At 40.7% G+C, this 26312-nt stretch overlaps 1 protein-coding gene across 1 annotated transcript in view; it reads right to left on the bottom strand.

The window, feature by feature from the left end:
* Nucleotides 1-26312, bottom strand: part of PKD2 (polycystin 2, transient receptor potential cation channel) — a 57947-nt gene that overhangs the window by 23787 nt on the left and 7848 nt on the right. Inside the window, exons 2-7 of the mRNA XM_053922324.2 lie at nt 26058-26171; nt 13927-14060; nt 10677-10927; nt 6181-6405; nt 3614-3842; nt 1004-1171 (exon numbers count right to left, since the gene is read on the bottom strand). Of these exons, the coding sequence (XP_053778299.1) occupies nt 1004-1171; nt 3614-3842; nt 6181-6405; nt 10677-10927; nt 13927-14060; nt 26058-26171 (1121 nt within the window). The remainder of the gene's footprint in view (nt 1-1003; nt 1172-3613; nt 3843-6180; nt 6406-10676; nt 10928-13926; nt 14061-26057; nt 26172-26312) is intronic.

Here is a 26312-nt window from a genome sequence, read left to right as displayed (position 1 = left end):
TTAGTGATGTTTTCTCCTGAACAAGCTCGTGACTGAACACACAGCATGAGAGACCCAGGATGAGGTCATGCGCTGAGAAATCTCAGGCATTCTGGGTATGAATTCCAATTCAGTAAAATGAGTAACTGCTGCTAAGTGCCTTTTAAAACAGTGCTGCTCAACAGAACTTTCTGTGATGATGGAAATGTTCTCTGTTTCCACTAATACAAAACTACTAGCCACACACAGACGCTGTGCACTTAAAATGCGGCTAGAGTGACTGAGAACTGACTGTGTAACTGTATGGAACGTTAATTAACTTGAATTTAAATTCAGATAGACACTTGTGGCCAGTGGCTACTGCCTGGGTGGCACGGTCATAGAGCCTGACTGGTGACAGGCTGGCAGCACCCTCAGAATTATTGAAATTTCCTGCACCTCCAGAATTAAGGCTTATTGTATAAAATGAAATGCCCAAACCTTTCACATACATGGAAATGTGCACTGTATCTTGAGAAAAGAAGGAAAGGAATGATTAAGGAACTACCTGGAAGAGGTGCCTGTCCCAACCTCAATTCTAGGTAAAACTTCCCCCTGGCCTCTACCTGGGGAAGAGGCAATCTCTTCGGAGAGCATTTTTGATCAGTTTCCACTCTGCCCCCATTTCTCTTAGTTCCTTTTACTTCACCTGGTCACCCCATTTCTGGGTGACCTGTCCCTGCAAGTGGCCTGGGACCCTGAGTCCAGCTGACATACTGAACAGGCCTCTTATTGCATCTGTTAAATAAAACCTATAGGGACAGGCCTCACAAAAGTGCAGGTAGCAGGGAGCATCGTTCACAGTGAGATGAATGATCCAATGAGTCCCACTAGTTTAACTTTACTTTAAAATATGCAGCAGCTTTTCACTGGCTACTTGAACTTGGGCACAATACTAAATTTCTCCAACATTTTGCATGATTCATGTTAATAAAAAGAAGGTAAAATGTTGTGGAAAGTCCAGAACATGAAATTCATTAATTACCTTAATCCAGACAAAAAACACTATGACAGCAGCTATATTGTTAAACTGTATTTGCCAGTATGCCAGATGCTCAAAGTTGGGGAAAGTATTTTGATCTTCCAGAAACTGTAATAGCACCTCCACGTTCGATGTTCTGTGTATGTTAATTCCTATAGCTACCACTGATAGCTGGAAAACAAAAGATTAATGTATTATGACAGTGCTTTAGAAATATATAACTTACCCTAAAATGAGTAGTCTATTTTTCTTCACCATTATATTAATTCTAGGGCCCAAAGTTCTGCTCACCCAATGGCATCCTAGAAGTCACTTACACAAATGGAAGTGTTGATCACGGCCATAAGACAAGTAAAACAATATACTGCTTGCACTTCCTCAGTTAGGAATAGAAACCCAATGAGTGTATGTACATACACACGAGAGAGAGAGAGAGAGAGAGAGAGAGACAGAGACAGAGAGACAGAGACAGAGAGACAGAGACAGAGAGAGACAGAGAGAGAGACAGAGAGAGAGAGAGAGACAGAGAGGGAGACAGAGAGACAGAGAGAGAGAGGTCACTGTGCCCCAAACTCAAACTCAAACATGACTAACTTCCGTTTTTTCTGCTACCCTCATTTAAATCACTTTCCACCCTTCTGCTTTCTCTGCCTCATAGTGCTTTCTGATTTTATGTTCTTTTTTTCACCTTCCAGCCATCCAGTCTTTCCTCTACTGAACAAATACATAGGGGATGTATTTGTGTACACAGCACTGTGCTAGGGGCCAAGAGGAACAAACCGAAGTAAAATGCACAAACTGTGTCCTCAAGAAACATATACTCTGGTTCAAGACCAAATAAACACACAATTTTAAATAATACAAAAACCTACTTAGGAACCAGCATCACACAAGATGAAGGGTGCAACAAGACACAGGAAAAAGAGTGTTCAGACGAGGAAAGAATGAGCTTGGTCCTAGAGGATGGAGGGAATGATGGACAGAGAGGGCTCGTGAGCTTGCAGTGGGAACACATGGGTCAAGGGTTTTCCTCGTGCTTGTTTCTGTCCCTTAATTCATGACCAGACAACTTTTCAGATCTGGGCTACAAAGCCATATCTGAGGGACACTGGGCCCTGTACTTGCATCTGTCACCAGTGGATTAACATGTAGAGGTGGAAAGTGGTAGGGGAACCACAACCACCTTGCCCTCTCATGGGGTCTAAGTCCATGGCAGGTGGGCTGTGACAGGTGCTGTAACCTCCGCTGCCCATTCTCCCTCTCTTCTCATGGATGATGGTCAAAGCCACTTCACTGGCCCTTCTTGAGAGGCCATTTGATCAAGGTCCCAGGGGACTATCATATAAAGATCTCACTGGCTGCCAAGAACAGCTGGAAAAGGCAACCTCACCACCTTCTTCTTCTTCTCTAAGGATTTCCAGAGCCAATCTTGTGTTTCTGTGTTGCACGAATATATTCTTTGAGCTCTCTGGAATACACTAAAAATGTTTTCTCCATAGACTTAGCTAAGAAGGCTGAAGAAGAAGCTGAGGAGAAGTACTGACTCACTGAATCCAACAATAACCCTGTACCCAGCACTCACTAAGTACACTGTATTCCATTCCAGTTGTTTTCACTCTGCACAGGAAAATACTTACAAAAATATGGAATATACAGTCATTTATACAAAACTGGTATCATATCAATACAGTAAGTTTCCTTGAGACTTTTCTTTCAAAACAGGGAGTGAGAGAAAACAGATTTTGTGAACATTTGGGTTGGTATGTCTCTCCAGAGTTTTTTGGGGATTCTCATCCTTTATAAAATATAAGTGACATCCTTGTTTACCTGGTTTTGTTCACTCCTATATTCCCAATGCCTAGAACAGTGCCAGGTGTACAGTAAGTGATCAGAAAATATCCGGCGAATAAATCATTTTCACCACATGAAACCTACCACTCAACAAAATTATTTGCATTTAGACTTCTTAATAGTCTTCCTTTTCTTTTCAGTAATTCTGCTAGTTTAGACATTGCTTAGGACAAATGATTAATTGAAGTAAGCCTGTGGACCTCAGAGTGTTAGAGAAAAAACAAAACTAGAGGAAATAATTTCAAAGTGATCTAAGATATTACATTTATATTTAGGATATAATTTCAAGTTTCGGCTGGGCTATTTGCAGAAAATTTTAAAGCACTGGGAGGTTTTCTCTGTCACCTAAAATATTTCAGGATGTTTCTTCTTGCCATAACTTTACACATGTGCAGAAAAATATATGTTAATTTTTACTAGCAGTTGAAGAAAAATACCATTAGCAAAAAACAGAATCAACAAGACAAAACATTGTTCTCTCCCCCACATCTCATATGGCATGGCACAGGCAAATATGAATTACTTATTGTTGCTATTAGTGTGCCTGAGAGTTTACTGCAAATAATCTCTTTACTTCCATATTCAGAAGGGTTACTCATGAAAAATGAGGAAATAAGTAGTAATATTGGAGTTGATATAACAGAGGAGAAGTTCGAGAATCTCCTTCTGGAATATCACAGTTCTCAATGCTGCGGGGACTAAGACTCTAATTAACATGTTTTTATAACAGAGTAGGAAATTGGGTGTTGTTCTCGAACCTACCACAACGATCACAACATCCAGACAATTCCAGAAACTCCTGAAATAGTGTAGCTTGTGAATGCGAATTTCCAATATCTCTTCCACCACATAGTAAAGGATAAAGAAACAAAAGATAATCTCACAGGCTGCCAGGAAGAAATCAAAAGTTGTGACATATCGGATCAGCTTTACAGGCTGAAATTGCCAAGATGGAACCACACCGCCTGTTGCTGGGAATTCAACCAATAACCTGCATTGTAACAAGAACAATTAAAACAGTAACAATAACAACAACATATGGATGCATCCGGGACAGGATGTCCATCTATTCTGTCCTGCACTGTAGAATAATAAAACTGTAATCATGTGTCACCCACGACTAGTGGCAAAACATTTTTTTGTCAAAGCCAGTGACTCCATGCTTGTAGAATTTTATAACAAAAAGTACAGCATTTACCAAGACCTCTCAGACCTAAGAGATTATTCCTTCTCAGTCTCCCCTTCACTTCTCTGGCACTTATAATTTGAAAATGCTGTATACATTCTTTTTGTAATGTAGAGGTAATCAACAAACAAGCCTTTCTAGGCCTTTTATTAAATGCAAGTCATTCTACTAGACAATGAAGAACAGGAATGTATGTTAGGCACTCAAAATACATATGATCTGTTGAAAATTGTATGTTTTTCACATATATAAAGATAGGGACTGAGTTTCTCATTCATTCATTGGTAACACTAGCATTGAATAATTCACCCTGGGGGGTACTTTTTGCTACCCAGAGCCTTACAGTTAATAGGTGCTCAGTAAAAGTCTGTCAGAAAGAGTAACATACTTTTTTCTATTTCTACTGATGGCATTGATCTTTAGTGGTAATATAAACTGAGGACATTTCTTGCCAAACTGCCATGTTGTAGGTGTCACACTGAGAAAGTTAAGTGATTCACTTAATGGTATCATCTCTCTATCGAACTAGAAATAGAATCTCTACCTTTTTAACTGTAAGGCTTTTGAAAGCCCTCTGGTCTGCTATTAGGCATAACCATTTTTTCCATTACAGGATGCGTAGCCCCATCTAGAACCTGAGTAACTAGGGCTTGTGCCCTGAGTACAGGCAGGGACTAGGCAAGTTAGAAACTGGTCACCGAAGTGTGAAATTTTTCCCCTCCTCTTTACTGTCAGCCCCCGTTTTTTCTTGACTCTCTGTAGCTCAGGGGAGCCACACTGAAACACAGTCTCGTGGCAGCCTCAGCGCAGACTCGTGAGGGAGGAAGTAGCCTCTTTGCCAAGTCATCTCTCTCTGGCTTATCTCACTCTGCATCTGTCAGCTCCTTTCAGAAATTTAGACAACCGTGCAGAGAAATGAAGTAATTGCCTTGACAATAGTCACTCTTAAAGTATGGGGAGGAAGTAAAAGGCATTCAAGACCGTTCATAGATATTTCCTTAAAAGTCAATCAGAATTGCCTTTTTCTATCCTCTTCCTATCCTTGCTGGAATCATTAAAACGTTCAATAATACTTGCAATAAGCTTTTCAATCATTTCTAGTAATAACTTTTACTTGTTTTAATGTGATATTACTTTCTGCAAAAGTTGTTAAATGCAAAGACTGGGAAAATCCAACTGGCCATGGTAAGCAGAGTTGAATTTAGCCTCAAAAAAGATCACAAACTAAGGACACTGTGAGAATTCATCCTTCTCATTGGTGGGTAAATGTATGTACAAGTTATTCATGTTGGTGATTGGATGTTGGCAACACGTTCCCCAGGATGATTAATGTGGGTAAACTTCGCATTCCCTTGCCTGTTCTTTTTTTTGTTGTTGTTATAGCGTGTTACCTTCTAATGTATGATTTAATTTGTTTCTTTTGTTTATTGTTAATTGTCTATTACCTACCTTCTCCCAGTTGAATGCAAGCTCGGCAAGGGCAGGGATCTTTACCTTGTTCCCTGATGTGTCCCAAGAGCCTAGAACAGTGCCTGGCACCATATTAGATGTCAAATAAATGTTTGCCGAATGAATGAACGAACAAGGGGCTCCAGACAAGCTAGTGGGATCTCTGTCACTTTCCCGTCACCTAAGTGGTTATGACAGCGATGTCACAGGACCTGCAGAAGGAACTTTATGTGCCTTTGGTGAATCTTGAGCATGAGCAGGTCCCTGGTATCCCACCTACCCCAGAGATAGCCCCCGACTCCTGTGCTCAAGTTCTGCCAGCAGGGGCGTCATCTGAGAGTGGGGAACTCAGGGCAATGAGTCAAGATTTGCTGGTTGGAGCCCTGGTCATGAGGCATGTGGCACTGGTCAGCCTCATGAGGGGTAAAACCAGGTGTTAGCAAACCAGTGCTCTGGGGATGAACATGGGCCAGACTTAAGGTTCTTCCCCACATATTATAGTCCAGGATCTTAACTCCCTTCCCCCATATCCTTACCCCAATAGCCTGCAGCCTTCACCCCTCCCTTGCTGTCATCTCTGATACTTGACACTCTCGTTCGGCCAACTGCAGGCAACAGTTCTCTGGCCTGTCTCCTGATTAGGACGTACATACAAATGCATGGAAATGGGAGGGCTGAGTGCCCTCGTACACACCTGATCACACAGAACAGGTTAGTGTTGGCATTGTACACTGAAAAGTCGATGAACGTTGCCCTGGTTCCTCGGTCCAGCCAGACGTTTTTCTTGAGGCCAGCAATCTGAGCTGCGGTTTCCTCTCTTGTTCTTGACAAATCCAGGTAGTAGCCAGCTCCACTATAGGTTGCAATCACTCCCCAGTGGCTACTCCCATTCAAGTCTTTTTCGCTCGTGTAGACCCAACTAATTAAAAAATAAAATGAGAACAAAACAAAACAAACAGGTAAAATCAGTGGAAGACTTGTGGCAATGACAAATTTAGTTGGTTCTTGGTAAGAAAGAGTATGTAATAAAAAATATAAGTCTTATCAAGCTGGGTAATGTGCTTGACATGGAGCTTCACAAATGTTGTCTTCTTTTTTATTTATTTATTTTTATTTATTTTCTTTTTTGTGTTTCTTTCACAATTTTTCTTTTTTTAATTGTTATTCAAGTACAGTTGTCTCCATTTCCCCCCCCCCCCATTTCTCCCACCCTAGACCTCCCCCCTTCCCACCCTTGGTCCTACCCCCCTTTGGTTTTGTTTAAGTGTTGTCTTCTTTAATTCTCATAGATTTTTATTCCCATTTTAGAGATGAGGGCCCTGAGACTTAGTGAGGTCAAGTTAGTCTCAGAGCTTTCGAGGGCAGAGCCAGGAACCTGGACCAGGACGGTCTGTCTGCAGACCCTGTGCAATCAGCCCTTAGTTCACGTGGCTGCCTTCCCGGGGTAACTGTGTTCTGCGACTAGATGACCCTGGGCTGCCAAAGAAAACTTCAGCCAAAAGAGGGATGGGTTCACCAAATGCCACTCTTGGCAACTGAACTAAGACAGACTTCACACAGCATTTGGGAATTTAACCCACAGATATGGACAGAGGCTCACTTAAGAACCACATGTTTCTTTGGCATTTATGGAGATATAAAGATGAATCAGGATCTTTTCCCTCCCAAAGTTGTAATTAAACAATTAAAATAAAAGGCAGATGACAACAAGAGAAGTACAGAGAAATTGCTTGGGCAGATCAGAAGAAAGCTATCCTTGCTTGGAAGTCCAGCAATGGCATAGGTGGACCACAGGAGGCTTTGGGAAGAAGCCGTATTGGAACGGGGCTGTGAGAGGTAAGTAGGGTTTGGACTTGCACAGGTGGGTGGTAAAGGCATCTTCAAGCTGGAGCCAGGCCCGGCCAGGGAAGTACAAGGTGCTCAGCTAATAGTGCTGTGTGGCTCCCATAGGATGAAGAAAAGAAGGTCGAAAGTATGCTGTGGTCAGATTGTGAAGGACAAACATGCAGTCCCCGAAGGGAAGCTTTCCGAGAGGCACAGAACAGGGTTACTCCGGTGGCAACAGGGAAGCCTGGAGTGGTGAGCAACAGAGGGCTCATGTGCAGAAAAGAGTTAACATAGCGTGTCCGAGATGGCCTTTCTTCAGGAAGGCCTGCCTGCAAGGTTGGACCTTGGCTGGCATCTGGAACGTGACTGATAAACAGATCCCTACGCTGATAGGAAACTTTCCTGGCTGGCAAGAGTGGCTCACTGTACCTAAGCTTTCTGTGAAGATAAAGTGGCTTAGGCTTTCCTTCTGGGAGTCTGGGATTTTGGTACGTGGCAGGCAGAGGGTGCCTAGCTGAGCAGCACCCTGTAAACATCCTGGGCGCTAGAAATCTAATGAACTTCTCCGGCAGATAAGATTTCACAGACGTTGTTACGAATGGTCACTGGAGTATTGAGCCCATCCCATGTGAAGCTACTGGGATATGACTTTTGCAAGCTTGCCCTTTGTAGCTTCTGGACTTTGCCCCATGTGCCTCCACGTTTTGCTGCCTTTGCGTTATAATCTCACTGCAGTGAACCTTAGTCACGAGTATGACTGCATGCCGAGTGCTCTGAGTCCTGGGGCTGGGGCCCCTGTCACAGCAGTCAGCAGTCCCTGCAATGACCAAGAGGTGACAAGGCCTGAACTAAAGCAGTGACTCGGGGGGAGGAGAAGGAAGGACAGAGAGTGCCTCCACGGCAGGGAGTGTAGACAGAACTTGGCAACTGCTTTGGAAACTGGGCCAGGGGAAAAGGGGTATCTCAAGGATGCCTCTGCACTGTCGTTGGGGGCGATGCAAAGGTGGTGGTGCCATCAGCAGGAGGACAGCAAATCCAATAAGAAAGCGATGAGTTCAGTTTGGGGTATACTGAATTCTAGGAGCTGGTGGGACACGCAGGCAGAGTATATTTGTCTTCTATCACCAGAGTGTCAGGTCTGCGAAGACAGGACATTTGCTGCTGCTTTGCTCACTGCTGCCCCCAGGGCAGTGCTGGGGAACAAGGACCTCCCCTGGAACGTGTTGGGCACTTGCTGACACTCAGTATATTTGCTGAAGGGATGATGAATATCAAATAGAGACGAGACTGGGAACTATCTAAGTTTCAAAGGACAGAGTATAAGGAAAGAAAAGGAAGACATTTGAATATAGAACCTGGGAGTAAGACAGGGGAGGGGAGAAAAGAAGGGGTTACAGAATTAAGACAACCTAAGTTCAGCGTCACTCACAGGAGTCAAAAGAATGAGCTACCGACACTGGCACACTCTGCAGAGAGGCTGATTAGGAGGAAGACTGAGAATCGCTCAGTGCATTTGTTAGCTACAGGGAGCTTCCAAGAGAGATCTGAAGCAAGGGTTTTAAGCCTTAAGGAGTGAATCAAACGGTAAGGAAGTGGAAGGGGCAAGTGAAGACTGTTCTTTCAAGAAGTCTAGAGTTGAAAGGAAGGAGAAATGAGAGTAACCTGAGAATCTAGCAGGATCAAGGGGTAGCTTAGGTACACACAAGAAAGATCCCCTTCAGTAGCCCACCCTGCAGTGGAAGTCACTTATTCACCCATGCATCCAACAGGCATTTCTTGAGCATCTTTGCAGAGCAGGCACTGTTCAAGGCTTGAGAATACAGCAGGGAACAAAACAGAGCCCCTGCCCTCAAGAAGCTTGAAGACTGACGGGAGCTGAGGGCAGCAGGAAGCCGCCTTAACAACATAACTGATATGATAGAAGAAAATACAGGTTTTGGAGTCAGGCTGGCTAAATCCCAGCTTGGTTCCACTTACTAGCTGTGGCACTTCGGGTAAGTGAGCCTCGGTGTTTTTTCATCTATAAAATGGAGACGATACCTATTTCAGAGTTGTTTGTGAAGAGTAGAGATAATGGATAAAATCATTTCTTAAAAAGCATGTGGCATGGAGTAATAGCTATATTCATTTCTCTTATTTACGCTGTGAGATGAAATAAAATATGGGACAAGGTACCACAGTTTAACGACAGCTTATGCTTTGCATGAACTAATAAACAGGAGCACTGGAAAGGAAAGTCACTATCACAACCTGGGAAAAAGTCTGTGAGTTTGGTCCCTTTACTCTGAATCTTCAGATTTTTACAAAATTTCTTAGGGACCCTGGCATTAAATAGGGTGTACACTAGATCACAGACAAAGAATCTGATCATGGAGAGGATGTTCTCCCCCACTGTGTATGAACCAATCTGGACTCAGGGAGCCTCAGTTTCCGGAAAAGAGACCTAGGTGAACTGCCCGAATTAGCTCAGTGAAGCTTAGATGGCAGCCCTCACCACCGTAATTCGCCCAGGGCAGGGACCCCCACGAGGCCCACCTTGGGAAAGCCCGGGAGTTCTCATTTCTTTATGGCTATAGTAATTCTAAAAATAAAGACTGCCCTCCCTTAACACACAAGATGTTTTAAGAGGTATGTTTGCCAAAGAGCACAAGAAAATCCCTGTAAACATCCACATGACGAATACATACTCAAAATCATAAACACACATTTGAGAAGGATGGGCTTTAAACCAGACGGAAAAATTGCTTCACAGGCGTATTATCCATTTTAAGTACTTGCACTCTAAACAGAAATTTATTGATAAAAGCTCATAAAAAATTTCTGTACCAGAAAATTCCCTAGTAATAACCTAGTGAATGAAATTACTGGAGCTACAAAAACAGAATCCAGGCATCTCAAAAGAAACCTCTAAAAGCCAGTAGCTTCTTTCTTGTGGACCATATAGTCAATGATTTAGCCTTATGAAAAATATGTATGTAAAAGGTGAAAGGGAATAAAAAACAGAGAAAGCTTGAGAAACCAAAGGTCAATTTGACCGTGGCCTTAAGTATAAGAATTGAAGACTCACTTAAGGCATCTACTCCTTAGGTGACGAGTCAGAGAATAAAGGAAGGAAGGAAGGAAGGAGGGAAGGAAGGAAGGGAGGAAGGAGGAGAGGAAGGAGGAAAGGAAGGGAGGGAGGAAGGGAGGGAGGGAGGAGGGAGGGAGGAAGGAAGGAAGAAAGGAAGGGAGGGAGAGAGGGAGGAAGGGATGGAGGAAGGAAGGAGGGAAGGAAGGGAGGGAGGGAGGGAGGGAGGAAAAAGAATATAAATGAATGTCAGTGAGAGGCCAGGGCTCGTGGCCACGGGAGCCACAGACACTTACGCGGTTCCATTTCTCGGACCGAATGGAGCCCTGTCTTCACTACTGACAGAGTAGACGTCATAGCACTCTTTAATCTCCTCTCTCAAGTCCTGGGGGATAGAACAGGATCCATTTCTGACTTTGAGTTGCCGTATCCGTGGTACCCCTAACAGGAGGTTCTCATAGTAGATGAAGCTTCGGTTGTCAGCTTCATTTCTGTTGCTGGGCTGTGTCTTCCAGTACAGCCCATCCAGTAAGGCACCTTCTGTGAACTGAAAGCACAGGAAACATTTTTGAAAAGCTCCAAGCCCAGCGGCTGCCTTGCTCCTTCCTGGAATGTTTGCATGACCAACAGCGTAGCACTCTGTGAACACAGTAGAGTGACAAGGGTAGGTTTTGCTGTCAGAGACTGAAGCTGGATCTTATACCGTCATTTGCTGGTTGTGAGGCCTGGAGCAGGATCCTCCACTGAGCCTGGGTTCCCACACCCGTAATGTCTGTCTTTCGCATGGTCACTACAGACGATTTCAAAGGGGATGATCTGGGTCTAAACAAATACGTAAATAGAGTTTTCAGGTCTCAATGAGGCTCAACCCTTTGGGATGAGCCTGCAGTTCTCACTTCACAGGATGAAGAGAAACCAAGAAATCCAATCTTTTGATATTTTCAGGTTTTGTTTCCAGTTTTGCTGAAAAGAAAACACTAATGTGCTCTGAATCCTTTCGGGGCCATGTTTTTATTCCACTGATGGTTAACAAGGGAGATTGTCCAGTGAGGCAAATTCCTGAAACGGGTACATTATGATTAGGGTCTGCTGTACGGCAGCACTGTTTACTGGCTTGCGCTGGGATTTGCCTTCCATTACTACTGCTGGCCCTTCTCACAAGATTCCTGTGAGGCTCATTTTGGTTCTAGTTAATATTTAATATTTAGACTATTTTACTGAGCAGACTTTATAAATGAGATATCTGCAAAGCATTAAGTGTTATAGATGTTTTCACTTAAAAATAATTTAAATTTTATTGGGTTAAGACCTTTTTTTGTGTAAATGCTGTATTTTCAGAAAAAGATAAAACAATAGTGCTGACTGGTTTTCTGAAATTTTATGTATATTGCACAAAAGTCCTTAAGTATACAAAAAATACATAAAGTAGCATTTTTAAAAAGATTTTATATATTTACTTTTTAGAGAGAGGGGAAGGAGGGAGAAAGGTGGGGAGAGAAACATCAATGTGTGGTTTCCTCTCCCACACCCTGTACTGGGGACCTGACCCGCAACCCAGGCATGTGCCCTGACTGGGAATTGAACCGGCAACCCTTTGGTTCACAGGCTGGCACTCAGTCCACTGAGGCACATCAGCCAGGACTAGAATAGCATTGTTTTCAATCTTGTTACGATTGGAAATAATACCTTTGCACATAAAAAGGATAAAGTGTTTACAGATGTTTCATAATTATAGAATAAATAAACAAAGCAAAAGTTCCTATGTATAACTATATTTGGGAGTTGTGGTAGAAATATTGTAAATATTAATTTATTTTTTAAAATTCTAGATAGGACTTTGTGCAATGTTATTTCTGTAAATGCTTCAAAATATTTGTCTTTGGCAGTGTTTTGTTTGCTGCCACCAAGTTGATAGGATACTATTATTTAAAGAATTTTAATTTTTTTTTTGCCCTGGCTTGTGTGTCTCAGTGGATTGAGTGCCAGACTGCGAACGAAAGGGTCACTGGTTCGATTCCCAGTCAGGGCACATGCCTGGGTTGCAGACCAGGTCCCCTGTAAGGGACGTGCGAGAGGCAACCATACATTGATGTTTCTCTCCCTCTCTTTCTCCCTCCCTTCCCCTCTCTCAAAAAATAAATAAAATCTTTAAAAAAAAGAGACTTTTAATTTTTTAAAGTGCATGTAGTATTTCAAATGAGTAACATACAGGGAATTTCTTTCTTAAAAATATAGAACCCTCTAAAATGTGCGTGTCATCCCTGTGTTGGGATCGTGATAATTTTCTCTGAATCATCTTACAGAGCAATAGGCACGCAGAGGGAGCTTAATAAATGGAAACTCTGATTTTTGCTTTAGGACTGACGGTGGGGGTGGAGCAGACTGTTTACATAAACCCACAGCCATTATCAACTTCATTATCCCTTATTAAAATATTTAATACTGAATACTATGGTTCTAAACTTGTTTAGAAAGGAAAAGGCTATAGGTTTTGATTAGTCTGCCACCTGGTGGATCTTTTAATTGTTTGGGCAATTTTCTATATGGTGAACTCTCTAATGCCGCCCAACTGCCTTTAGAGCTTGGCATTTATTATCATGGAATTGTGTGTATATGAGAAGTTTCTTGTTAGTCTGCCTATTGGAAAGAAATCTAGCCTTTCTCAATGTCTTATCAGATGATCAGTAGAGATGAACTGATTTGCACTGTTGAAGTAGGAACATACTCATGTTATGTAAGTGTAGTTTTGGATGCCAAGTATTTTTAGGCTTTAGAATGAACAGCTTCCTGTGATCCACTTCCCTTTTTCTTTAAAATAAACAGCTCTGACACCAGGGTCTTACAAAAATTTTAGAAAATACCTCCTCAGGAAGAAACAATCATTTCCTTTCCAATGTCCCGTTCCCCAATTTTTGTAGATTCTGAGCCCCATTTGTCCAGATTACTTTAATGTTTTTCCTGTGGTATCACTCATTACTTATCCTCTGCTACTATGCTGGAGTTTCTGGCAATTTGGGAAGGGGCTGGGTTGAATTTCACTTTAGAGATCTTTGAAAGAATGTGCCTGCCTTGTATTAAGCGCAATCGTAGGATATCTGCCATCATCAACAAAGACACAAAAAAGGGGGAAAAGGAAGACAAAACAGCTACATTTTGCAGTGTGGGCCTTACATCCTAAGAGATACTCAACAGATATCTACTGAATCATCAATGACTGCATGAATTAGAAACCAGGCGAGGAAGTGTCTGTCAGACTAGAATAAAGTCCATTTTTCTTATGCCCTGGCCATGTGGAATCACTGAATCAAACTCAGATTCATTTACAACATCGGGAATATCAGGACTTACCTGGTATGGTTACTATAGGGATTAAACAAGTTAAGTATGAAACATTCAACATGGGGCAAGGCTACAGACTTGTAACAACTCACGTTAACTTTGGTATCTTCCACAGCAGGCCCTGCGGAGACTGCCCAACTGAACTTATGAAGCTACGTGGACAATTTTCAGTGATAACAAGGTACTTTCAAAGTCATTTGCAAATACCTTCCAGAAGTCTTCCACTGAAGAAAGAGTTTTAAAGTTAGTTTTCTCCGTTTTGGACACTGGGGTGTCCAGGAAGAGTTGTGACAGGATGCGAGTGTAGTAGTACACACCGGAGCTCATCATCCCGTAGGTCACTGGAACAGAGAGAGCCAGATGAAGTCGGAGGGAACCCGCCCTCACTCCCACGTGCCCAGTGGATGGCAGCTAGCCACCTCCGGGGTCTCTCACCCTCGCCGCCCTCCCTCTGTCATTCTTCTAGGCTATCTCCCTGCTCTCTGGTCTATCAAAGAAAGAAGTTAACATTGACATATGTGAACAAAATTGGCCTACTGCTGACTATTGACTTAAGATCAGGTGCCTTTACTTGACGTTTGGGAATTCCACCAGGCCTCTGTGCCTGCACTTCCCAGCGCCTCCAGATCAGACCCTCTGACGGCACCATGCCGTACAGGCCCCAGCAGAGGCCACCGGAGCCCCTTGGCCTACAGCTGTGTACACGCTGCTTCCTTCCCTACAACACGCAGGCCATTCCCTGTCCGGCCCCAGATCAGCTCTCCAGTCTTCCTGCCCTGCTCGGTGCCATATCTGGAGGTTGATCTCTACAGACCACACCACACTGGGTCCCCCATCAGCGGGGGACTGAACAGGGGATGTGGGGGCATGAGGAGAGGGAGGCTGGGTTTGTTCCCTCCACCTCTACTCCCCATTCCCTCACCACCTGGGTGAAGTTTGGCAGGGGACTCTGCAATCCTGGCCACAGCTCTATAAACTTTATTTTCTTATATTTTCAATTGTGGTTTTGCCTTTGAAATTCTCAACTGTATGGAATTTAATGACTTCAATGAAAAGGCAGGTGAACCCACAACGAGACTGGTACAGAGTATGGTGGAGGCGCAAGGGAAACCTGTTTGCTCATAGCCACACTGGGTTCGTGCCATGCCATTCTCTCCCCTTTCCTCAAGCCTGGAGGTGGGAACCTTTCCTGAGGGCCTCACTTCCCCTTGTTGGTCTCCATAACCCTGCACACCTTAGTAAACAGTCTCTTCATTCAGCTTTCTTTAATGACCACTTCAAGTTTCCCATCCCTTTCCCTTCAGGATGCTGACAGATACAGACACATCTACTTCCCATCTATCAAATTTTGTACGAAACCCTCTAAACTCAAGTTCCATCCCTGCCATGAAGACTTGCTGATTATACCAGCCCATTCTGAATAGTCCTGGAGGGAGGTGGGAAGATAATTTACAGGCTTAATAAGTCACAGATCAGAGTCTGAATCTTGGCCATGCCTGTTACTTGCTATATGACCTGTACATGTTACTGAAACTTTCTGAGCATAAGTTTGCTCTTCTGTAAGTTAAGGATAATTAGCTGTTCTATAGGATCTTTCTTTGGTGCTAAAAATAAAATTAGTAACTAAAAATTACCCAATATAGAGGCATGCACTTAGGTGCCCAACAATGGTGGTTCATCCTCCTCAGTCAGATTGCTCGCACAGAGCTATTAAGAACGTCAGCACTTCGATGCGCACTATCCTATGCTGGGCTCTGATAGGCTACAGGTGTGATATGCTACAATTCTAAACCGACAAAAAGCTTCCAGAGGAAACATTTCATACTTCTTTTTGACCACAGTTCTGAACTCCCAGCAGGTAATTAATGCTTAGCTGATTCTATAATTATCTCAGGATCTGAGATAAAATGCATTTTAAAACCTTGTTCTAAATGGTTTGGGATTAAATGCTATTTAGTAAAATCTCTCTCTCATATAATCCCATTTTCCACCTGAGCATCAGAGAAAATTAAGATTAAGAGAGAGGAGTAGAAAACAGTGAACCAAACAAAAGTGTGTCTGAGAGTCCATCTTGAGCAGCCAACGGGGCTAAGCGCACACATGCCACGCGGCACGTGCTGTGTCAGAGCGGAGGGACGCTTCCAGTTTCCTTGTTCCACACCTGTCATCCTATGAGCCACTAACTGGGACAAGAACACCCTCTTTAAGTGGTATATGACCTGCCACCTTTCAAAAACTGTACGGGAGCAGAATGAAGGGTTTAGGCCTTTACTCTATTCACATTTATGGAACAAGATGTTGGACAAGAGAGATGAGTAGGATATGATTTCTGCTCTCGAGAAGAAGAGCTCGTGGAGTCCTGGACAGAGCACGCCTACCCTGCCCCACACAGGGGTGGATGAGGTACCATGTAGTCTACAGAGGCCTCCTGTGGGCCAGACCTAGTCAGGAGAACAAAGCTGACATGATGTTAAACAGTAGTAGTGAAGCCTCCCCATGGCCAACTAAATAAATGAGTTTAAGAATTTTGACAAATTATTTAAATTTTTGATTTATAAATATGGTATAGTTACATATGTAAGTAAATTTTAGCCAATGTTTAAAAAATGTATCTCCTTTATTTTCTTATATTTTCAATTGTGGTTTTGCCTTTGAAATTCTCAACTGTATGGAATTTAACGGCTTCACTGAAAAGGCAGGTGAACCCACAACGAGACTGGGACAGAGTGCACTGGAGGCACAAGGTGCTGGCTGGGCTCCCATGGGTGGCAGCTGAAGTTCTGGAGGGATATTTCAGTGGCCAGTTGGTTGCCCCTAAGAAAAGTGGGATCTAAACCCAAAGATGGGCTCCCCAGAATAGGCACCAGAGCCAGAAAGGAGTCTAGATAGTATCTAGCGGTGGAAGGCAGCAGGGTTTCTATCCGTCAGGGAGAGATAATTGGAAACTCAGAGAGCCTCTTAAAGGGACAATGCACAAAATTTCATTTGTAGCAACTTACCTGGGGCTCTGGCAGAGGGAGGGCAGAGTAGACTAGAGACGCTTGAGGAGACTCTGGGGTTGGTGGCTCTGGGGAGATAACTGAAGGAACAGCCACCAGGATCCCTGTGCTGAGTCATTCCCCACACTGCAGAAGCCACCTTTCTCAGGCAGATCACTCCTTTTCAAGAGGCATCAGCCTGAGGAGAAGCAGTAGGCCCACTGGCAGGAATTACTCTGCCCCACCCGGTGGAGCCTAAGCTGGGCTGCTGATTACAGCTTGAAGCTATATCATTGATTAGTTTAACAACTAAGGTGGATTTCATGCAGCTCTGTAAGACTTCAGCTGACCCTTCCCAGGGCCCCGTGCTAATAACAGCAGGTCTTGGTGCGCAGTCTGGTTCTTTCTGCACACAAACAAGCCCAGGAGAGGGAGCCACACTGTGGATCACTGATTGCTCCAAGCAAATTGATCAAGACCAGTCACAAGCAGTGTCTGACAAAGGCCTACACCAGAATCTTTGCAGATCTACCTAATACAAAGAGACACATACAAATACACAGCCAAAATGGGAAGACAAAGAAACAGGTCCCAAAATGAAAGAACAAAGTCATTCTCCACAAGAAGAGCTGGATAAAATGGAGGCAAGAAATTTATCAGAGAGTTTAGAGCAATGATTGCAAGGATACTCAACAGCATGAAAAAAGACATAGAAACCACAAAAAAGGACCAGTCAGAAATAAAGAATGCAATATCTGAAATAAATATCACCCTAGAAGGAATAAACAGTAGGTTAGATGAAGCACGGGATCAAGTCAATGATTTGATTTGGAAAACAAGGTAGAAAAAACATCCAGGCAGAGCAGCAAAAAGAATTTTTAAAAAATGAGGAGAGCTTAAGAACAGTTTTTTTCAGAATTTCACATGGTTTTAGTACAAAAGCAGCACAAAACAGTTTTAGAAAATTATTTTTTTGCTATATACCGATTCAGAAATCACATAATGTGAGAAGCATAACAGTTTCCATGCACTCAGCTCAGTGCTCACAGCACGGGCACATTTCACAGCTGAAACATACAGGTTCGAAACACAGAATCGTGCCACACCTTCCTAAGCAGTAGGGAAAGGAATCAAACAGGTCAAAGGGAATAAGGGGGAAAAGTGACCTTGATAACAAGATTTGATAAACCTGTCCATTTCTGACATGTTCAAAGTTTATAAATAAAGCTGATTTGGGAAACTCCATTTCCAAAATATTTTTACCTACATATGCCTGTTTTATCTGGTTCACAGTGAAAACAAACATCAAATCCCACTGTTCAAATACTGAACCTGATTTTTATTTATTGGGTCCTTTTAGCTTATGTCAGAGCAGTTATGCTCAGGAAGAGGAAAAAACCTTTTGCTTCAGGTGGACTACAAAGCTGGACCTTCAATTGACTTTCTGTCATGGGAATCTTTTAGCATTCTGCCCACAAACCGATGTGTAATTTCAACATTTTGACCTGAGGTCGCTGTATTCAATGTATGTTCATGATGTCTCACAGTATGCAAAGGGCCCACTTATGTTTACCAACCATTAACTGACTTGAGAGAGCAAATCCTTAAGCTTTCCATAACAGTGGATGGTAAATAGTTCAAGCTTAAGAAACATTTTGGACAAAATGAAGCATAACAGCGTCTGCATCATGGGAATACCAGAAGGAAAAGAGAGCAAGCAAAGGATTAAGAATCTATTTGAAGAAATAATGACTGAAAACTTCCCTACTCTAATGAAGGAAAAAGACACACAAGTTTAGGACGCTCAGAGAGCCCTAAACAACATGGACACAAAGAGGCCTACAACGAGACGCATCATAACTAAAATGATGAGGAAAGAATCCTAAAAGCCACAAGAGAAAAGCAGGAAGTTACACACAAGGGAGCACCAAATAGAGTGTCAACTGATTTCTCAACAAAACCTTTCAGGCCAGAAGGGAGCGGTGTGAAATATTCAAGGTGATGAAAAGCAAGGACCTACAACCAAGGCTACTTTATTAACAAGGTTATCATTTAAGATCAAGGGAGAAATAAGGAGCTACCCAGAAAAAGCTAAAGGAGTTTGTTAACATCAAACCAGTACAGCAACAAGGCGTAATGTAATGTAATGTAATGTAATGTAATGCAAAGGGCTTACATTAAGAAGAAGAAAAAGAGAAAGAAAAAAACAGAGAAAAACAGTCTAACAATAAAGTGGCACTACATGCACATCTATCAATAATCACCTTAAATGCAGTGACCTAAATGCTCCAACCAAAATATATGGGGTACCTGAATGGATAAGAAAATAAGACCCACATACATGCTGCCTCCAAGATACTCACCTCAGATTGAAAGATACACACAGACTAAAAATAAAAGAATGGATAAAGATATTTCATGCAAATGGAAAGGAAAAAAAGCTAGGGTAGCAGTACTTATATTTAACAAAATAGATATTAAAACCAAGGATACAGAATGAAACAAAAAAGGTCACTACATAATGATAAAGGGAACAACCCAATAAGAGGATATAACCTAGTAAACATTATGCACCCAACATAGAAGCACCAAAACATGTGAAGCAAATCTCGATGGACATAAAGGGGGAGATCAACAGAAATACAGTCATAGTCAGGGATTTTCACACCCCATTGACTTCAATGGATAGGTCTTCCAGACAAAATCAACAAGGAGATAGCAGCCTTAAACAACTCACTAGATCAAATGGATTTAATTGATATCTTTAGAACATTTCATCCCAAAGCAGCAGAATATACGTACTTTTCAAGTGCACATGGAATGTTTTGTAGAATAGACTACATGCCAGGACATAAAACAAGTCTCAATAAATTTAAGAAGACTGAAATCATATCAAGCATCTTCTTTGACCACAATGCTATGAACCTAGAAATCAATCATAAGAACACTGAAAAATACGCAAAGACATGGAAGCTAAACAACATGTTATTAAAGAATGAATGGGTCACAATGAGATCAAGGAAGAAATCAAAACAGACTTTGAAACAAAAGAAAATGGGGACACAACAATCCCAAATCTGTGGGACACTCGGAAAGCAGTCCTAAGAGGGAAATTCTTAGTATTACAGGCCTATCTCAAAAAAAACAAGAAAAAGCTCAAAAAAAAAAAAAAAGAAGAAAGCTTATAATTAAAGGAACTTGAAGAGGAACAACAATCAAAGCCAAAGTAGGTAGAAGTAATAATATCTGGAACAGAAAGAAACAAAATAGTCTAAAAAAAAACCAATATAAAAGATCAATGTAAATAAGAGCTGGTTCTTTGAAAAGATAAACAAGATTGGCAAGCCTTTAACCAAACTCATCAGGAAAAAGAGAGAGAGGAACCAAATAAACAAAACCAGAAAAGAAAGAGGAGAAATAACAACTGATACCAAAGAAAGACAAAGGATAGTTAAGAAAATACTATGAACAACGATATGCCAACAAAGTGGACAACCTGGATGAAATGGATAAATTCCTAGAAACATACAATCTTCTAAAAGTAATTCAGGAAGAATCATGGATTCTTAATAGACAGATTACACCTACTGAAATTGAAGCAGTAATCAAAAAACTACTAACAAACAAAAGCTTTGGAGTGGATGGCTTTACATTTGAATTTTACCAAATATTCCAAGAAGAACTAACACCTCTCCTTCTTGACTATTTCATAATTCAAGGGGAGGAAAGGTTCCCAAACTAATTTTACAAGGCCATTATTATCCAATTCCAAAACCAGATAAAGACACTACAAAAAAAGAAAATTATAAGCCAATAGCTCTGATGAACATAGATGCTAAAATCCTCAACCAAATGTTAGCAGACCAAATACAGCAATGCATGAAAAAGATCACACACCAACATCAAGTGGGATTTATTGTGGGAATGCAAGGTTGGTACAGCATTCACAAATCAGTAAGTGTGATTCATCACATAAACAAAATGAAGGATAAAAACCACATGATCATATCAATAGATGCAGAAAAAGCATTTGATAAAATCCAGCACCTATTTATGATAAAAACTCTCAGCAAAGTGGGAATAGAGGAAACACACCAAAACAGTAAAGGCTATCTATGACAAACCTACTTCCACCATCATACTCAATGGGCAAAAACTACAAATGATCCCCTTAAGATCTGGAACAAGACAAGGATGTCCACTTTCACCTCTCTTACTCAACATAGTACTGGAAATCCTAGCCACAGGATTAGATAAGAAGAAAAAATAAATGGCATCCAAACTGAAGAAGAAGTAAAACTCATTATTTGAAGATGGCATGATACTGTTCATAGAGAACCCCAAACATTCTGCCAAGAAACTAGATGGCATGATACTGTACATAGAGAACCCCAAACATTCTGCCAAGAAACTAGTTACTAGAATAACAAATTCAGCCAAGTAGTAGAATACAAAATTAATATCCAGAGATCAGCTGCATTTTTATATGCCAATAACGAACTAACAAAAAGGCCAATTAAGAAAACAATCCTATTCACAATTGCTACAAAAATAATAAAGTACCTAGGAATAGACCTAACAAGGATGTAAAATACCTGTACTCAGAAAATTGTAAGACTGAAGAAAGAAAGTGAAGGAGATACAAATAAGTGGAAGCATAAACTGTGTTCATAGATAGGAAGAATTAACATCATTAAAATGTCCATACTACCCAAAGCAATCTATAGATTGAATGCAATTCCTATCAAGATTCCAATGACATATTTCACAGAACTACAACAAGTATTTCAAAAATTTATATGGAACCACAAAAGGCCCTCAAATAGCAACAGTGATCTTGAAAAAGAACAAAGTTGAAGGAATCAAGCTACCTGATATCAAACTATACTACAAGGTCATAGTAATCAAAACAGCATTGTACTGGCATAAAAACAGACACATAGATCAATGAAACAGAATAGAAAGCCCAGAAATAAAGTCCCACCTTTATAGTCAATATTTGACAGAAGAAGCAAGCAAATACAACGGGCTAAAGATAGTTTATTCAATAACTGGTGCTGGGAATGTTGGACAGATATATGCAGAAAAATGAAACTAAACCACCTTCTTACATTACACAGAAGAATCAATTAAAAATGGATTAAAGACTTAAATATTAGAAGTGAAGCCATAAAAATCCTACAGGAAAACATAGGTAGCAAAATTCTGGACATTGTTCATAGCAATTTTTTATTGAATATATCTCCCCAGGCAAGAGAAACAAAAGAATAAACAAAAGGGACTACATCAAACTAAAAAGTTTTTGCACAACAGAGGAACTCATCAACAAAATAAAAAGACAACCCACAAAATGGTAGAACATATTTGCCAATATATCTGATAAGGGGTTAATGTCTAAAATTTATAAAGAATTTACAAAACTCAACACCAAAGAAAAATAAACAACCCATTTAAAAAATGGGCAAAGCATCTGAATAGACACTTCTCCAAAGACAACATAAAGATGGCCAATAGACATATGAAAAGATACTCAACCTCACTAATCATCAGAGAAATGCAAATTAAAACCACAATAAGATACCATCTCACACCTGTCAGAATGGCTATCATCAATAAATCAACAAACATCAAGTGCTGGTGAGGATGTGGAGAAAGGGGAACCCCTTTGCATTATTGGTGTGAATGCAACTGGTGCAGCCACTGTGGAAAGTAGTATGGAGATACCTCAAAAAATTAAAAATGAATCTGCCTCTCGACGCAGTTATCCCACTTCTGTGATCCCAAAACACTAATTCGAAGGAACATAAGCACCCCGGGTTCATTGTAGTATTATTTACAATTGCCAAGATATGGAAGCAGCCCAAGTGTCCATCAACAGATGAATGGATAAAACAACTATGGGACATTTATGCAATGGAGTACTACTCAGCCATAAAAAAAAAAGAAAAATTTACCCTTTTTAACAGTATGGTTGGACCTGGAGAACATGATGCTAAGTGAAATCAGTCAGTCAGTAAAAGACAAATACCACTGATTTCACTCATATGTGGAATCTAATGAGCATACTGAACTAACAAAGAAAATGGGGACAGACGCATAGACGGAGAGCAGGACGACAGTGGGGTGGGGGATACTAGGGAGAGGAGGGTTTGAACAAAAAAAGACAAAGGACTCATGGGCATGGACATGGACAACAATATGGTGATTGCTGGGGTGTGGGGGGTATAAAGTGACTAGATGGTAATGGAAAAAATACAATAAAAATTAAATGAAAACACAGGCACAAAGGGAAGTGACCAAGCTGCTTGGCTATATGGTGCCACCTGCTGGACATTCAGAAAAACAATGATATGTAGCTTTGAAGGGATCATTATTCAAGCTTCAATCAGAAAACAGTAATTCAGTTCCTTCCTTGTGCCAGGCCCTAGACTGGTCTGTGGGATATCTTTGAGTGACATTTCCGTACACTCCAGGAGTCAGCTGCATCATGAGTCCATCTAGGTTGTACCGAAAGGACCCTGTATTTGGAGTCAGAATGATTTTGATTTGAGTTTCCACTTTGCTTCATCTTGAATGTCTGCTTCTATGTTGTGGGCCTTGGTGTCTTGGGATCTTGGACAACTACTTAATTTTCTAGACTTAAGTTTCATTATCTAGAAAATGGGAATAATAACATCTAGGGCTTTTGTGTACTTCAACTGGAGAAATGTATATAAAGACATTTTGCATATTGTTAAATGTAATAGAAATATGACTGTTATATCATTTCTCCTTTCAGTCCCTTGAAGAAAGCCCACTTGGAAGGTAGCACCCACTCTTTAAATAAATCAAATTGTGAAGGAAAAAACTGTAGCATAAAATAGATAAACTTAAATGAGGACTAGAAAGGAGAAGAGAATATTTTAAAACATAACATAAAGGACACATATAAGTGTATATCTTATGTGCATATATTTCTTCTGTTATTTAGTCCTTAGTTCCCAAGTTCCATTTTCCATAAAACGAGCAAGGATAAAAAAACATCATCACAGCACCACCAACTAATCAGCATATAAATTAACCAAAGTCATCTTAAAAACATGCTCTCATTTCAAAATAGCCAGTAGATACATTATTCTCAATATTGCAAAAAAATATAAGCTCCAATAGTAAAAACAAATAAAGGGAATTGTACTGAATGAACTCCAAATTGTTAAAATAAAAAACAAGGAAAAATTTTCCATGTAACAAAAGCAAAAAAAGAACAGGAAAGCATAAAAAGAGGGAAAGAGATGACAGAATCTGACAATGCATGAAATGTGAAGAGGTTAAACTTACTACATGACAAAGTCTTATTAAATATGGGTTAAAATAATAAAAATGCATCTCTAGAATTTTTATGAGACACTCAAAATGAATTAAAAAATAAAGGGATGAGAAAATTTTTATTAGTCATATATTAGGAATAAAACACTTTTCAAATTTGTCAAGAGGTATAGTCATCTGACAAAGATTATAAAGTGAGTATTGAATTAAATAGAGTATTTTATATTGATATGTTATACCATATACAATGATTTAACTATAATAAACTTATGTATTGAATAACAACATCTAGATATATAAAGCAATACTTTCTAATAACATAAGGAGAATTACCAAAACCACAACTGCAGCTGGAAACTTAAATTTATATTCTATCAATATTAGAGAAAGTAGACAAAAATTATCCAGGGATATTAGGGATTTTAATGGAAAATGTGATTTAATGTATATACATCAAAATGATATACTGTATCAAAAGGGATCATACATTCTTTTCACAAATATCCATGGAACATTTACAAAAATTAGTAATATGCTAGGCTACCAAAGGGAACAGCAGTAAATCTCTAAAATTAAGATTCAACCAGGCAGGTATCCTTAAAGGAGGCAGCCATGTAAAGAAACAGAAACACAGGGAGAGCGCCCTCTGAAGACAGAACCGGAGTGATGCAGCCACAGGCCAAGGACGCGAGGAGTGCAGGCACGCGCCCCCAAGCTACAGAGAGACCAGGGAGCATTCCCCTACAGGCCTCAGAGGGCGTATGGCCCTGCAGGCACTTTGATTGTGGCCCTCTAGCCTCCAGCACTGTGAAAAAATACATTTCTGAGTTTTTTTAAAGGTTTTTAAATTTATTTTTAGAGAGAGAGGAAGGGAGGGAGAAAGGGAAACATCGGTGTGAGACAGTAACATCGATGGGTTGCCTCCCGTATGCACCGAACTGGGGACCACATCCGCGATCCTGGTAGGTGCCCTGACTGGGGATTGAACCAGTGACTTTTACTCTGTGGGATGATGGCCAACCAACTGAGCTATGCAGGTCAGGGCCATTTCTGCTGTTTTAAGCCACAAAATTCAACAAACAAAACCCCCCAAACCAAACCAAAAAGTTCTCAGAAAAACCAAAAAACCAACCAGCCAACATTTTTAAAACCACAAATGCAGAATATTAACATAAAAAGAATAAACAAACATAAAAGATAAAACCAAGCCATACGGAAATTTAAAAGTATCTTCTCTTAGTAACTCTTGGGCCAAAGATGAAATAGCGACTGTCAAACAGGTATACATACACCAGCTATAAAGACAGATCACGGTGTCTCAATCCCAGTATTCCAGATTCCAGGCCGTCTACCGGAAAGTGACACCGTCATCCTGAGCAGGAAACCAAACTTCTTCCCTAGCTCTGTGTTGTACTGCACCACAAGCTCACAGGAACACCATGGAGACGAAGTTAGAACAGACGTTGGAAGGGACTCTACCAATTAAAAACGCTATATATAAATGCAGAATACTATATAAAAATCAAAGAAGGATTAGGCCTGAACTGTCTTAGTGGTCGTATAAAGAAAAGTTCTGTTAGTGAATGGGAAGTACTATGAGTAAGAGAATGAAAATGGGAGAAGTTGCCCACACTTGGTGAGCACCTCCATGTGCCCTATCTGAGATGTACATTTGTAAAGTCATTTTGCTGAAAATAATTCTTATGTAGACTTTACATTAATTGATGTAATAGTGATACCGTAATTATTGTTAAGAAATCAAATGCAAAAATCCTTTTACTTAGTTTCTTGGTGTATGGCAGGTTGCCACATGCATCTCGGAGTGAGAATGGTCACAACTGACAATGAACTGGCCAATCCAATAATGCTGAATTTTAATTAACATTTACCAGAGAAGAGAGCTTTACCAAATTCTAAACTGGAATTGAAAGCAGACAACTTCTAAATTAACCCTTGTGGTACACATATAATTCCTTTTCATGATGATTTTGACAGGTCAAATATTTGAAAAAAGTTTTCAAAACTTTTTTTAGTGGAAGGAAATGCTCTACTTACAGATGCACAAGACTATGAGAAAAAGGAGGTATGTGGCCAGTTCCCGTAAAACGCTTTTCAGATACTTCTCTCGGTTAGTGTTGCTTTCCTCCATGAGTCTTGTTCCCCAGAGACCTTTAAAATAATAATAAAAGAAAACTTTATGAATGGCAAAGGAAAACACATAAAATAGTATAACGTATAAGGGAGATTCTCGTTTGTTGTTATTATTATTATTTTAGCATGCTCTGAGTGTAACGTGGAAATTGTTTTAGA

The sequence above is a fragment of the Desmodus rotundus genome, chromosome 4 (assembly GCF_022682495.2).
Source record: "Desmodus rotundus isolate HL8 chromosome 4, HLdesRot8A.1, whole genome shotgun sequence".
Taxonomy (NCBI): Eukaryota; Metazoa; Chordata; class Mammalia; order Chiroptera; family Phyllostomidae; genus Desmodus; species Desmodus rotundus.
This window is presented reverse-complemented; position numbering and strand designations above follow the sequence as displayed.